Source organism: Corticium candelabrum, chromosome 3 (genome assembly GCF_963422355.1).
Source record: "Corticium candelabrum chromosome 3, ooCorCand1.1, whole genome shotgun sequence".
Classification (NCBI taxonomy): domain Eukaryota; kingdom Metazoa; phylum Porifera; class Homoscleromorpha; order Homosclerophorida; family Plakinidae; genus Corticium; species Corticium candelabrum.
The window spans coordinates 4,735,509-4,750,295 of NC_085087.1; the positions used below are offsets into that span (position 1 = coordinate 4,735,509).

General features: G+C 39.3%; 2 protein-coding genes across 5 annotated transcripts in view; both read right to left on the minus strand.

The window, feature by feature from the left end:
* Positions 1 to 5,812, minus strand: part of LOC134177649 (uncharacterized) — a 25,102-nt gene extending 19,290 nt beyond the window's left edge. The window contains exons 1-3 of the mRNA XM_062644424.1: positions 5,255 to 5,812; positions 2,857 to 5,194; positions 2,758 to 2,768 (exon numbers count right to left, since the gene is read on the minus strand). Coding sequence (XP_062500408.1) covers positions 2,758 to 2,768; positions 2,857 to 5,194; positions 5,255 to 5,546 — 2,641 coding nt within the window. The 5' untranslated portion in view covers positions 5,547 to 5,812. The remainder of the gene's footprint in view (positions 1 to 2,757; positions 2,769 to 2,856; positions 5,195 to 5,254) is intronic.
* Positions 5,813 to 10,651: 4,839 nt separating this feature from the next.
* LOC134177126 (uncharacterized) lies at positions 10,652 to 14,049 on the minus strand. Of its 4 annotated transcripts, XM_062643853.1 has the most exons (6): positions 13,915 to 14,049; positions 13,735 to 13,857; positions 12,035 to 12,085; positions 11,894 to 11,983; positions 11,795 to 11,831; positions 11,177 to 11,742 (listed from the first exon to the last, which is right to left on the minus strand). In XM_062643853.1, the coding sequence occupies exons 2-6, from the start codon at positions 13,847 to 13,849 to the stop codon at positions 11,493 to 11,495; spliced, it is 543 nt and encodes a 180-aa protein (XP_062499837.1). In that variant the 5' UTR covers positions 13,850 to 13,857; positions 13,915 to 14,049; the 3' UTR covers positions 11,177 to 11,492. The 4 variants fall into 4 exon arrangements, 3 of the variants coding, with proteins under 3 accessions (XP_062499837.1, XP_062499836.1, XP_062499839.1); XM_062643852.1 differs by lacking the exon at positions 13,915 to 14,049 and having other exon boundaries at positions 13,735 to 13,886; XR_009969434.1 differs by lacking the exons at positions 12,035 to 12,085; positions 13,735 to 13,857; positions 13,915 to 14,049 and adding an exon at positions 10,652 to 10,857 and having other exon boundaries at positions 10,924 to 11,742; positions 11,894 to 12,014.
* Positions 14,050 to 14,787: the final 738 nt, after the last annotated feature.

Consider the following 14,787-nt stretch of genomic DNA (forward strand, 5'->3'; position numbering starts at 1 on the left):
GATTGGGTTGCCCATCCAAGTTTGTCAATTTGATTGAACGGTTACATGAAGGAATGTTATCTATGGTGGGAAAAAATCAGAGGGATTTTATGTGCAAACTGGAGTGAAGTAGGGTTGCATTCTAGCACGAACTTTGTTTGCTCTCTTTCTTGCAGCAATGTTAAAGGAATGAATCATTGCGTAGGAGATCAAGGTGTGTCTGTACAGTATCGTATGGATGGCAAATTTTAAAGCATTCGGGGATTTATGACAAAAACCTAGACATCAATTACAAAGTTTCGTGAGTTACTACATGCAGATGACTGTGCTCTTGCAGCACACTTTGCTGGATAAATTCAACAAATAGTTTCCTGCTTCAGCAATGCTTCTGTCAGCTTTGGCTTACAAATCAATATAAAAGAGACAGAATGTTTGTCTTAACATGCTCCAGAAACAAAACAACAGCTGATGATATCTTTGTTTCTAAAGAACCATTAAAGACAGTATCTACATTTTCTTATTTTGGTAGTGTCATCTCTGATGATTGCACCATAAATAATGACATTGCTACACGCTTGCAAAAAGCAAACAGATTATATGCTGCACTTCAAAAGAGGCTGTGGAGTCAAAGAGATATCAAGTAAAACTAAAATCAAAGTATACAAGGCATTCATTCTTACAACACTTTTATATGGGTCACAATCATGGACGCTCTATCAGAGAAACATTAAGTTAAAGAACTTGAAAAATTCCATTTTCGTAGTCTGCGTTGTATCTTGAAAATTTATTGAAGTGAAAAGAGTGTCAAATAGTGAAGTTCTGAAGCGATGTGTTATGACAAGGATTGAATGTATGATAACAAAACAACAACTACCATGGGTCGGACGTGTCACAAGATTGAATGACAGAAGGCTACCAAAGCAAGTTTTCTATGGACAGTTGTTATATGCCAAGAGAAGAATGGGTGGCCAAAAACTTAGATATAAAGACATGCTGCGTCATCATCTGCAGAATGTGGGTATCAATCAGGACAATTGGAAGTCACTGCATTGCGTCTAATCGTTTGGTTTAGAGGAAGAAAGTGTCATCTGATCTGAAGAAGTATGAGGATGAGATAATAAAAAAAATTAGACGAACGACGACACACACACACCAGCAAACGGCTCAAAGACTAATTACAAGTCAATATGTATGCGCCATCTGTCATCGCGCTTGTCATTCTCCTATTGGTCTCTATGCACATGAACAAGCAGACAAGCGATGGTTGAATTCTATTCAGTAGAAAAGTCGTGAACTCGTACACGAATAGCGAAAACTGATAATAAATGTGTGTGTGTGTGTGTGTGTGTGTGTGTGTGTGTGTGTGTGTGTGTGTGTGTGTGTCTGTGTGTGTGTGTGCCTGTGCGTGTGTGTGTCTGTGTGTGTGTCCGTGTGTGTGTGTGTGTGTGTGTGTGTGTGTTTGTGTGTGTGTGTGTGTGTGTGTGTGTGTGTGTGTGTGTGTGTGTGTCTGTGTGTCTGTGTGTGTGTGTGTGTGTGTGTGTGTGTGTGCGTGCGTGTGTATGTGTTTGTATGTGTGCGCGCGTGAGTGTGTGTATATTTATTGTGAATATTAAAGTAAATTTTAATAAATTTCGTCTATTTATTGTCATTATTATTAATGAATTATTAGCTTATTGCTAGAATATATAATTCTTTGAAACCAAGGGATGCGTTGATGTGATTATTTACAGATAATTAACTAAATATCATTAATGTCCCACACTACACTTCGAATTCAGTACATGCACATACGAGACAGCTGCGTCTCTTGCAAGGAGTGCCATGTTTTGATATTCATGTTATTTCTCAATTCTGAATGTAGCATTCTTGCTTGCATCACTTAATGTGGACACGATTGCAATGCTTTCTTTGAGCCGTTACTGTCGCTTTCGTTGAGCAGTTGCTATTATCTTTTGTTCCGTTGAAATTTATTCGTCGTAGCTAGAGATCGATGTACGTTTACGGGAATACTGTGAAGCGACGCGCGCGCGCGCGCGTGTGTGTGTGTGTGTGTGTGTGTGTGTGTGTGTGTGTGTGTGTGTGTGTGTGTTTGTAGCGACCGAATCCATAAGGAAGCATGCAGCGCAACGTTTCCTACGAATATTTCTTGTAAGACGACGTCAATCGTTCATCATCAGTCCTACTTACATCTGTAAATATATTCTTGCACAGAACAGGCTTGTTATTTACGTCACTTATGGATTCTGTAGCGCTCGGTCTTGCATCACTTGCAGTTAGTAACTACTGAGGTGACGAAATTATCATGCTTTTGTTGATCCGTACGTCGCTATCATCTTTCGTTCCGATGACTATTTGTCGTATCTAGTTAGATAAAGATTGATCTTGCACGTCTCCTAGAAATACTGTAAAGCGACATGCCGTAACCGGATCCAGAAGAAAGCATCGTTAACGTTTCCTACGAATCTTTCTTGCAAAACGACGCCGATCGTTCATCATCAGACCTACTTACAGTTAAAACATATTGCCCTCTTGAAGATCGCGGATAACAGGTTGGTCGTGCGCAACGGTACACATGCATGTTCCCATGGGACATTCGCTTGGCTTCTTGAAGAACGATGAATTCGTTTATTTTACGATTATTGTGTAAAAAATGTAATATACGCCTACAACTCTAGCTTGAACTTTACTCTGCGCTTCTCAGTTGACGACGGTTTAACATTTTTAGTATGGATACAGGGGCGTAGCTCAAGGGTTTCCAGAGGGGTTTCCAAATCTTACGAGCTTGATATCTGTAGTGAATATGATAATAGCATAAACGTTTCACACAACTTCAAAATTGTAAACTAAGTCATTTAGCTGTCTAGCTCAGTGTCCCACGTGTCTTCTGGTGAATCAGTATCCAGTACAAAAGTGTTAGCTAGTTCACTGTCTGAGTATGGCTCTCCAAAGTTTGGGAGAATAATCTTTCTCGGGTTCCTGACAGAAAATAAGCGGATCACGTCCAAGTGTGACAACTTCCTGTTGTAATGGACATGCAGCATGACAAGTCCGTTGAATCGGATCTGCGACATGGATGCCCGGAGAGATGTCTTGACGCGATTGAGAGCACTTATAGACCGCTCGCACTCACAGGACGTCACAGGCCAGGTGCAGACAAGGCGCAATAGCCTCGACACAGTTGGAATTAGTGGATTACCCATTGCCAAACGCAACGCTTCTGCTACAGTAGCGGGGTGCTCTGAAATGGGCAGTGATTTCAGTATGGCAATCCACAAGTCAATTTCTGCAGACAGCGCATCCAAGTTCGGACTCGCAGTAGGAAAATCACTTTGATATGCCTTTCCAAATTCAAGAATATCTGCTTTGGCTGAAGCATCACGTAGCAAAATCGTCGGCATAAATGACATTCCTTTCATAGCTAGTTGTTGAAGGTTTCCAAACCGGATATTCATTTGCGAAATAATGTCATCTAGTAGCGGTATACTCACGTTCAGGCGATAGTAGTCAACTGGCGTTTGCGCTGGAATGTTCCCACGGTACGTCTGCCTACTGCAATATCTTGGGAGACTCTCTTGCACTCCAGTCTTCAGACACAAAGCCTGAACGTCTGTCCACCATTCACCATGCCTGTCGTTGATGTTGTCCCGCATATCTTGAAGAACGGAGATGACTCTAGCGACGTGTTTGTAAGCCTTTGCAACATCTGTGGCTTTCTCTTGGAGACTTGATGTTAGGCTTTGAATTGCAGCCATCAATTTTGATGTTATCACAAATGTTGCAAGAAATCGGAACTGGGTTAGGTTATTGTGGAGAGATGTAGCAGAGGAGGAGCTAGTAGCGTTCCATGTAACTGTTCCACCCCTGTTTCTGCTGATTGTCTCCAACGTCGTTAAAACAGCTGGATAAAGCTCAGCAAACACGACAAGGGCTTCATGTCGCGCTACCCACCTTGTTTTGCACAAATCAACCAACTTTTTCTTTGAGTCGCCACCCTCTCCTTGACGCCATTCATGAACTATCTCAGCCATAGCATGAGCACGCTTTGGTGAATATTTGAAAAAGATGTTGACGTCTAACAATGATGACCACATAGACTGGATGAAAGGCAGTTTGCTTAGCCTTATTATACACAGGTTGAGACAATGTGCACTGCAATGGAGGTACAGCGCTTTTGGGCATTCTGCAGTTACTCTGCTTGCACAACCCTGCAAAGGTCCAGCCATATTCCCTGCACCGTCGTAGCCTTGTCCACGAAGCTTCTCTTTTGGCTGCAAGCCCATTTCCGTCATTGTGGTCAGTAGCAGATTAGCTAAAGCTAGCCCGGTGGTGCCATCAGAGCAACAGAGAAATTCAGCCAACTCTTCACGAATGAGTCCAGACTCATCGACGAAACGAAGAACCAGGGGCAACTGTTCTTGGTTGCTGGCATCAGCAGATTCGTCTGCACACACTGAGAAAAATGGTGCTTTTCTGACATCTCTCAATATGTCTTCTTGTATAACCTTCCCACAGCACTCAATCAACTCGTTCTGTATTGTTGGGCTCAGGTAAGACGCACGTAGTCCTCGAGCAGACTGAGACATATGGAAGTCCCTCAACAAGTGTTCATCACCTGCGTCCACACGAAAACGCAATAGAGCTAGAAAGTTTCCAGGATTACATGCTAACTGTTCGTTGGGGTCCCAAGTAAATCCTTTCTCTCTGTGGCCACGCAAAGAAATGTTCTGGCGTCCACAAAACTCTACAGTCTTGATCAAGGCACAAAGCTTGGCTATATTTTCCTGTTTTTGCTTACTCCCTTGGTCTACGACAAGCTGAAGAATATTTGCCTGACCATGTCTCCTGGTTGCAATGAAATGGCTGGCCCTGGTACAGCAGACCTTATGACATTCCTGTTGGTCATGCTTTCTAAGGGTCTCAGACGCTTTGGTGAACTTTACCATTGCTTGTTTGCAGAGCTGGCCTGTTGATTGATCAGTGCTGAAAAGTGCACAAGGTAGACAATATCCACCATTTTGGCTTGGAGAATAAACTAGCCAGTTATACTTTTCAAGCCATTGTAATTGAAAATAGCGCTTGGTATCTCGCCCACTCTTCTTCTCTTGCCGAGGAGGAAACGGAAAGTGGCTGTCTGGAACAAAATGACCCAACAGCAAGGAGAGCTTTGTATCATCCTGCAGTTTGTTTGGATCTACCAGTTCTCCAACATCGTTTCCTACGACATCATACGATACACTATTTATTACTGTACAGCCGCCGACTGCAGTACACTCACTAATCGCTCTGCAGGCTTCAGCAGGATCACGTTCATCCCCATTGACAAATGCAAGCACTTCAACACGATCGCTTACATGATCCCCGCTGCCACCAGATCCAGTGACTTCTATACTGAGGTCTGCAGTTTCATATGCTTCACTTGTCATTGGGTTCAGTTCCAAATTGATGGAATGCGACGATGCCCGCTCAGAATCTACACTCTCTTGAGTGGGGTCCCCGCCTCGAGATCTCTTTCTAGCAGCTTCAAAGAGAGCACTGATGGTCAGTTGGTCTTTAGAACGCCTCTTCATTGTCCACAGTCACTTTCGGAAATTCCCTCTCTTCACGTGTCAGGAGACTAGGAAAGGTGCCCGCCACGTGCAAAGTTGGAACACTAGCGCGCGTTAGGCGTGCCTTGACGTCCCTGCCGGTCACGGAGCGTATGTAGGGTGTACAGTACACCACAGGAATCACTGCCGAATCTATATCAAAAACTGTACGGGAGAAGGTGTGACGTAAGACAATGAGTTGATATTAGACGGCTGTTGCTTGGGGGGTTTCCAGACCCCCTGGAAACCTCTTGAGCTACGCTACTGGGATATGACATTTCGGCTTTTTTGTCATAATGCGCGGGATTGTTACGTCACCCATTGTTGGTGTCCCAAAGGACTGCTGATTGGCTCAACAAATTTCCGAGAGTGATTCACGCCGATATGCTATGCTTACGTCACCTACGTTTTGCGTTCCAAAACGATTGCTGATTGGCTCGAAAACTTTCCGAGCGTGACACACGCTTACAAACATAGGTAGGTACAGCGACATACCGACAGACATACCGGAAGTCAATTCAGCCCGTTTAGAGTAAGCTTCTCGCAAAGCAGTCCACCACTTATTGTGTTGTTTTTCTGTTACGCTCGTAGCTAATTTCTATTTAGCATTAAAATAGCAGAACAATTTTAAAAAGATTTTTGAAGAAAACAGCTTGCAGTATAATTTAACTTGCATGTCTAGAAAACATGCATCTAGAATGAATGGTAAAACATAAAACCATGCACTGAGATGGTCGTATTCAATTGTTTACTGAGATGGAATTTCTAGGCTCATCGGAGCAATGGCCCATGACTATAAAACAATCAAATGATGGTATTCGTAGCAAATGGGTATCAAGAAAGTGAATGCATGACCCGTGGGTGCAAAAATGATCGGTTTTTGTGCACCCTGCAAACCTTTTGAGATACGTCTCTGCTAACTTAGAATAATATTAATAACAGTGACAGTTAATGTCGTTATACTATTATATACATTAAATATTTTAATGCATAAATTAATTATTTAATAATTGTTTATTGCTTTTAGTTATAATTTAGCTTACCACCGACATGTAAAGTCGCTGTTTTTGAATGAAAGCTCGTTGAATTAGATAGCACAACTGTATATCTTAGGCGCACACCATCGTATTCCTTGGTAATGCCATTTACTTTGAGCTGTTTGTAAAACGCCTTGAAGATTAGCTGATATCCTCTTCCGTTTGACCTTTTGACTTGTGTTTTCCAACGATGGGTAAAATTGATTTCAAAAGCGCTGACGGTCCACCTGTAATTCTTAGACGGTACAACCTTTTTTGAATTTATTGGAAATTGATGTGCTTGAAATGCGATATTTGATCCAACAAGACTGTACAGCGTAATATTTTTCTTGTACAGGAAAACACCTACACAGAAACTAGCTGATTAGTATCAGTTCAGTTGTAACAAGATAGGAACTTTCTAATTAATGCACACTGCAGTCACAATCTCTTATAAAATTTTAAAAAAGGCAGGCCAATCATGCGCATAACGATTTACTTTCGCTATCATTGGTTTGACAAAGTACTATTTGCTCACTAGTGACCGAATCCAAAATAGCGACAACAATAGATACCCGAAAGACAAATAGATGAAAAGTCAAGTGCTTGTCGAGCATTGCTGAGTCTGAACATAATATAGGTACAACATGACTGATAAAACCATAGTTCTACAATTCACCATCAGTGGCGTCGGAAGCGTAGCGGCTGGGGCGGCCATGGCCGCCCCACTTTTCAAAAAGTGGCTTTCCGCCAGCAGCTCATTGCCGGTAACTTCCGTTGTTAGTTGTGCCGATTAAATAAGTAATATATTTCTAGCATTCTTACGAGACAGCATGAATGCGAGCGAGCGTGCGCTAGATTGCTTGCTGTACAGAGCACAGGCGCATCCGTTATATGCACGTGATCACCGCCACGTGGCCTTTCAGAGACTCTGATTGGCTGTGTGGAAGGCGTGGCTAAGCTGTGACGACAAGAATGGGTTGTCACGCCTACGCAACTGCCACTCCAATGCGTGCGGCACTGCCTCCGGTGACACACACAGTTACGCGCTGGAGGAAGCGTTAGGAAAAGATAGATGTAATGAGGATGAAGCGGACGAAGACTCAGTCGTCGGAAGAGGGGCCCATTCAGGAACCACACACGTTGTGACAATGACCCGACGGCCACCAGCAGCACCTCTTGTGCTGATTAAATAAGTAACGTATTTCTAGCAGTCTTCGCGCACGCTAAATGATAGCGCACGCTAAATAATTACGCCTTCTAACGCGCGTTAGGCCGCACCACTTTGTAATTGCTTCCGACGCCACTGACCATGCGTTACAAAGAGAGAACTTCTTACTATAGCAAGGCACAACAAAATTGTGATAAGAGTTTTCAATCTGGCTGCCAATAGTCACATTTATCAGCACAGACTGTAGGTCTTTGTCTCTTTGTTCGAGTCACACGAATGTGGCGTGATATCTGTAAAACACACCACCTTTCAAATATCCCGTACTCACATGTCAATATTTATATTTCTATTATTTCTATGGTAATTTATTAAGTAAGATTAGTTTGCTTCTAGTCGAGAAAATAGCTACAGGTTAGGTTAATGCTTTTCTGCGCTAATGCTTGTATATACAGTAAAATCTGCAAGATACTATACTCTTCATTAGCTCAATGAAGTTCGGTGATTCCATAGCTAGTTACATACGTACTGTTCTATCAGTTCTGCCAAATTGTTTTGTGTAATATTGCAATCATAAGATCATTGACGTAAACAAGTTGTATATATATATGTTCCGTCCATTGGGCGGTTATAAAAAAAAAAAAAAAAAAAAAAAAAAAAAATATATATATATATATATATATATATATATATATATATATATATATATATATATATCTATAGTCTGGGAGCAAGACAACTCTAAACATTTAATATATTTACAAAATATTTAACTAATTCCAAAATTAAAATTTATATATATATTTCTATTATATACACAATCATACCATGCCGAAGGATAAAGGGCAACTGCTTGTCGTTTTTGGTACTAAGAAGGTAAACAATTACAGCAGTTAGGTGTATCTATTTTACCACGCGTAGCAACGTGTTAGGTAAATTTCTGTTTAATTAAAAAGGTAATCTACAGTTAATTGCCGAGCAAATGATTCCAGATCAAATTTAAAAACTTTGATTTTAATTTGCACATATTAGTAGCTGCATTTTTCTTAAAATTTGTAAATACCGTTTATGATTTAATGTCCAATAGATCTTAATCTGTCACGCTTGCAATCATGTTAGTTATATATGACGTATCTGCACGTTGTTGCAGTAATCTGATTTTAATTAATTCACTAGCATGCTTTATCCTGTGGCATTGAAAATTCTAACAATATCAATATTTGTCACACAAAAAGACAGTTGGTACAGCAAAATACAGACAGAAACGACAGTGAGCGCTCTAGTCAAATTTTCTATATTTACATCAATAATAGCAAAGTTATAAGTTCTATTTTGCTAAATTAGTGAATATTACTATAAAAGATCTAATCTATATATTTGTCACGTAGTTCAAACTCGTTCTTGTGTGAGGGTGTAACTAGAAACATTATTGTCTATGTGAGACATTCCACGTAAGAATTTGCTATCTGGTACGATTTATTTCCAGGCAAGCATTCTGTACACTAGTGAGACGTATCAGTCGTAGAGCGATTTAGACTTGGAACTTTCAATATACCTAGCGCTTGCAATGACCTCGTACCTCAACTGTGTGATTACCGTACGTTTGGTATAACGAAAAATTAACGACGATTATACAGATGACCAAATGGCTTGTTAATGTGACAAAATCGTAGTTCATCATGTGATTAAGTAACATTGCATTATATGTTTATCGTACACGTGACTGACACCGAGATCTCTAATCAAACTCAACCTTAATGGGTTCTGTAAGGATGTAGAAATATCGGTTGTTGTATATATTTGTTGCTTAAAGTTATAGTTTGCTATTATTTTAGCAGCTCTAGTCAAAATAATTTTAAAATTTGAAATTATATACGATATTTGATTTGACAAACGGATGATAACTATCAGTCATGCGAGCATCATTCAAGGTTTCACGTTTGTTGTTGTGGTCGGTAGCAACAAAGTATAGACCAGTACATATCAATTGAGTGTCCTTCCGTGAAATGCGTTTGCTATTAAATCGTCTGTGTAACATTGCAACCTTAATTATTCAAATACAAGCTAACTATTTAAAATCAAATTTGACAAATATATAATTTAAATTTGCAAATAACTGCAGATTTTCGTGTTTTAACTCTGCCTGAAAGCTGCTTAGACCATCATGGCTGCTTGTCTACACAGAAGACATGATTTTACGTAGGATCCGACTGGATCCAAGAAGCACTGCTTTCTGTAATTGCCTCAGGTTGTGACGAATTGCAGTAATGTCCAGCCACCGTGTAATACCTGCGTGCACTGAGCTCAACAATTCCAGCACCACTGGAACAACCAGTGTCCGACACTGTCACATGCGGCTTACCTCCACTTGCAAGTATCTGTATTTCTTCAATTTCTCAACTTGTTTCTAGGCGAGGTTTGTGTTTGTTATCTTATTTCTGAAACAGATGTCAAGACGATTGGCACCGATATTCCGGGCAGTAGGGATACAGAGGCGGCTGATCCACTAGCAAGTTGAGGTCGGGGCATGGAAGACATCAGCGTACACACATGTAGTACGAGGATAATGTTTGCTTACAAAAATGAAGATTGGACTAAACGTTGGGGTTTCCGATCCCCGTCACCCCCCCCCCCCAGAGCAGTGTCTATACAGCTCTGCATCCCCCTGCTCCACCGCCCCTGAATCTATTAAACTTAACGCCTGCTCTGGGAATAGAAGGTGACTTGCTGATTAGAAACCCATTACTTAACTTACTCTAAGCACTCTACAGTATACTTTGGCTTACATCGCGAAGAGAATCTGTTCTTATGGTACCAATTCATGTGAAACAGAGTTTCTTAGAGTCGGAGTTTGAAAATTCGAGCAAAGACCATGAAAGTGTGTATCCTGGAGTTAACCCGTGGCATTAAATTTTATTTGTATTTCAAAATTACGCAAATTTTGCATAATCGTTAAAGAACCGACTCAAAAGTCTTGTTAGCTAAACGTCTTAGCCAAGAGTAAACTTCATAGTTATGTTTTTATGCTAGTATAAGTGACAGCAGCAGAAGATGGAACTGCCGGGCCCACCGGGTTGTTTCCGAACTGCAACTCAGCATACTGCAAACTCTGAAATGCGCAACAATAACTGCAATATATTTTTATGTCATGACATAGTTTGTGTGTTTCAATTACCGACGACACTTCGGCGCTGTCGTTGTGCCTCGATTTTGGAGTACGGGCAGTTGAATGAGTAATGTGAGGAGCTGCCACGTCATAGCCTTCTTGGCTTGATTTCTGCGTAACTGTTAACGTATTGTCGTACTCAATTTCGGACTGTGAATTTGCCGTTGTAGTCTTTACTGGTGTGGCATACATTGTTTGTTCATCTTTCTCGGAAAGTAACTCAGAACCGTCTGGCTTGACGCCCTAAAATGAAATAGGATCGACAATTTGCTTGAATTGTAACAAACAGTTACATGATGAGAAGGTAATTGTAAACGCTAATTTGCGTACAGTGCTGTTGACCTTGACGTTTGTGACGTCATATATAGGAATATTTTAATTGACGTAAATTATTTTATCTTTGTTTACCCAACTATTGATTTCAATACGTACGGTAACGCACTCTTACTAGCTAAACTGCAGAAGTCTGGTAGACATCACTTGCCTATTTTTTGTCTACTGTTTATTGCCAAGGGATTCAAATGTTTGTATCCGAAATTGGTTTTAAGAACGATTTTATTGTGACTAGTTTGTGTGCATTAGAATAATTTGCTTGTTTGAATTAACTGAGAGGCCATATTGGTCTCAGCTTGAGACAAATTTGAGTAAAGAGGACATTCGGTTGGGTTAGTTGCTGAAGAGACCAATGCATGCAAGTTTACTAGGACCATTGATGGCTGCTCTTCTACTGTTACAATTGCAGACTCTCTAATAAAAGGTGATATCACCGCTCGCTTCTTCATTGGCATTGCATACACAGTTGGTTTCGATTCCATCAAGTCGTCGTCCCTAGAGATGTCGTCAAATTTAGAAAGTTATTTTAGCAAATATGTACGAATACTTTGATTCTTGACTTGCCGCTCTTGATGTTCGTTTCTCTAATCAAACAATGGAGGACAAAGATGAGGATCTATTGAGCATGTAGAATACTACAACTTACTTCTAACGTAACATATGATGAGAAAGACAACAAGTATCAGCGCAGCAATACCAATAATGGCAATAATTGCAGATGCCCAAATTGGAAATTCTGGAAAAGAAATGTTTGAAATATTGGTCACATTCGATCATACATGACAACTTGACGAAGTCTTATTGTCCTTTTCTTCTGCGGTGTTTTGTGTCGTTGTATCGATTAAGTATGAAGAAACACACAATTTTGACGGTTTGAGGTTACCGAGTGCATTCGCAGTACTAACAGGTGGAGCATTTGATTTAACGTTTTGAGGTTTTGGAGTGCCTGGAATGTGCAAACGAATACTTTAATTATTGGTTCTTCGTTCATATCAAGTATTTAGTGTAAATTCAACTAACTTTGAAATTTTGGAAAACTAATGGTAACATTTGATTGTCCAAAACAGTTTTATGCTACTACAGTAAGGTTTTTGACATCTTTGACGTTTTCAAGCACGAAGTATAGGCAGTTCTGATCTATTTCAACAGAACTTTTGACGATTTTGTTGGATTGTTCATCAATTTTCAGAGAAGGCTTCCGATTTCCGGTAACATTAAAACAAGCTTTCGCACGAGAATTTGATTTACTCAGAATAACGGTTTGTTCTGAGATTGTGGAAAGATTTGTATATGTACAAAATTAAATTATATTACCAATAACTAGTAAAACACAATATCTTTAAATAGAGGTGTATGTCATACAGTCATCGGAGGAATTTACAACGACTAACCAAATGGTAGTTTCATAACAAAGGCAGAATTTCAAAATCAAATTACTTGCAAAGACTATCGCACACTGCGTGCCTAATTTAGACCATGATTTAATCTATTAAGAAATTAGCAAAGAAAATCAGAGTTTTATTAATTCATTAATCATTTTAAATTAATAGACATTTTAATAAAATAGAGGTCTTATTATTTAACATTAAAAACAGCAGAACAATTTTAAAATATTTTTGAAGAAAACACCATGCAATATAATTTAGCTTGCATGTTTAGAAAACATGCATCTAAAATGAATGGTAGAACATGAAACCGTGCACTGAGACGGTCGTATTCCATCGTTTACTGAGACGGAATTTTTAAGTCCATCGGTGCATTGCCAAGGACTATAAAATCAAATGGTGGTATCCATAGCAAACGTGTATCAATTGCTTGCATGCATGACGTCCGGGTGCCAAAGAGATCGGATTTTGTGCACTCTGAAAACCTTTTGAGATTCGTCTCTGATAACATAGGATAATATACATAACAGTGAGAGTTAATTTAGTTTTACTATTTTAAACATTAAAGTATTCCTATGTATAAATTATTCATCTATTAATTAATTATTTATATCTTTAGTTATAATTTGGCTTACTACCAACACGTAAAGTCACCGTTTTTGAATCAAAACTCTTAGATTTAGATAGCACTGCTGTATATCTTAGGCGCACACCATCGTATTCCTCTGTAATACCATTTACTTTGAGCCTTTTGTAAAACGCATTGAAGATTGTCCTATATATTTATTCGTTTGACATAATGACAGATTTTTGCCACCGATAGATAAAATAAGTTTCAAATGCGTTGACAATCCATCTGTATTTTTGAGACGGTAACCCGTTTTCTTTCCTTTTATTGGAAATATTGGTTGGAATGCGATATTTGATCCAACAAGACTGTAAAGCGTAATATTTTTCTCGTACAATAAGACATCTTTACAGAAGACAGCAGATCAATATCAGTTAAGTAACAAGTTAGTGACTTCCTAATTAATGCACGCTGTAGTCTTACTCCTTTACAAAATTTTACAAATGCAGGCCAAGCATGCGCATGACGATTTACCTTTGCTATCAGTTTGACAAAGTACTGTTGGCTCACTAGCGACTGACTCCAAAATAGCGACAACAATAGATACCCGAAAGGCAAATAGACAAAAGGTCAAGTGCTTGTCGAGCATTGCTGAGTCTGAACACATTGTAAGTACAACATGGCTGATAATCATAATATTACAATTCTCCATACTTTACAAAGAGGGAACTTCTTACTCTAGCAAGACACAACAAAATTGTGATAATTTTTTTTCAATCTCGCCGCCAGTAGTCACATTTATCAGCAGAGACTGTAGGTCTCCGTCTCTTTGCGCGAGTCACACGAACGTGGCGTGACTTGTGTAAAGCACACCACTTTTCAAATATCCCGTACGTACATGTCAATTTTTTCTATTGATATTATTTCTACGGTAATTTAGTAAGGTAAGATTAGTTTGATTCTAGTCGAGAAAATAGGTACAGGTTAGGCTAATGCTTTCTTGCGCTACTTCTTGTATACAGTAAACTGTAGATATTATACTCTTTCGACACAATGCAGTTGGGCGATACCATAGCTAGTTACATACCTACTGTTCTAGCAGTTCTGGTCAAATTAGTGTATCTGTTTTTGCAATCATCAGATCCCTGACGTAAACAAAATGTATATATAAAGTCTAGAGAGCAAGACAACTGTAAACATTTTATTTACGAAATACTTTACTAATTCAAAAACTAAAATTTATATGAACAAATGTATATAAATATAAACAATCACACCATGCCAAGGGATAAAGGACAACTACTTGTCGTGGTTGATAAACAATTACAGCATTTAGGTGTATTTTAATTTACCACGCGTAGAAATGCATTAGGAAAGTTTCTGTCTAATTAACAAGGTAATCTATAGTTAATTACCAAGCAAACAATTCTAAATCAAATTTAAATAATTGATTTTAATTTGCGCAAACCATTAGCTGCATTTTCGTAAATTTTTGTAAATGCCATTTATGATATAATATCCAATATATTGTATCTATAACGCTTACATTCGTGTTAGTTATGTATGACAGAATCTGTATTTTGTTAC

What these genes read in the sequence shown, in the direction of transcription:
- LOC134177126 (XM_062643852.1), bottom strand. Translation starts at nt 13,867, where the DNA reads ATGTGTTCAGACTCAGCAATGCTCGACAAGCACTTGACCTTTTGTCTA. An exon ending in TTGTCAAACTGATAGCAAAG is followed by an intron (nt 12,086 to 13,734) that starts GTAAATCGTCAT and finishes CATACTTAATCG; the next exon opens with ATACAACGACACAAAACACC. An exon ending in GCGGCAAGTCAAGAATCAAA is followed by an intron (nt 11,743 to 11,794) that starts GTATTCGTACAT and finishes CGACATCTCTAG; the next exon opens with GGACGACGACTTGATGGAAT.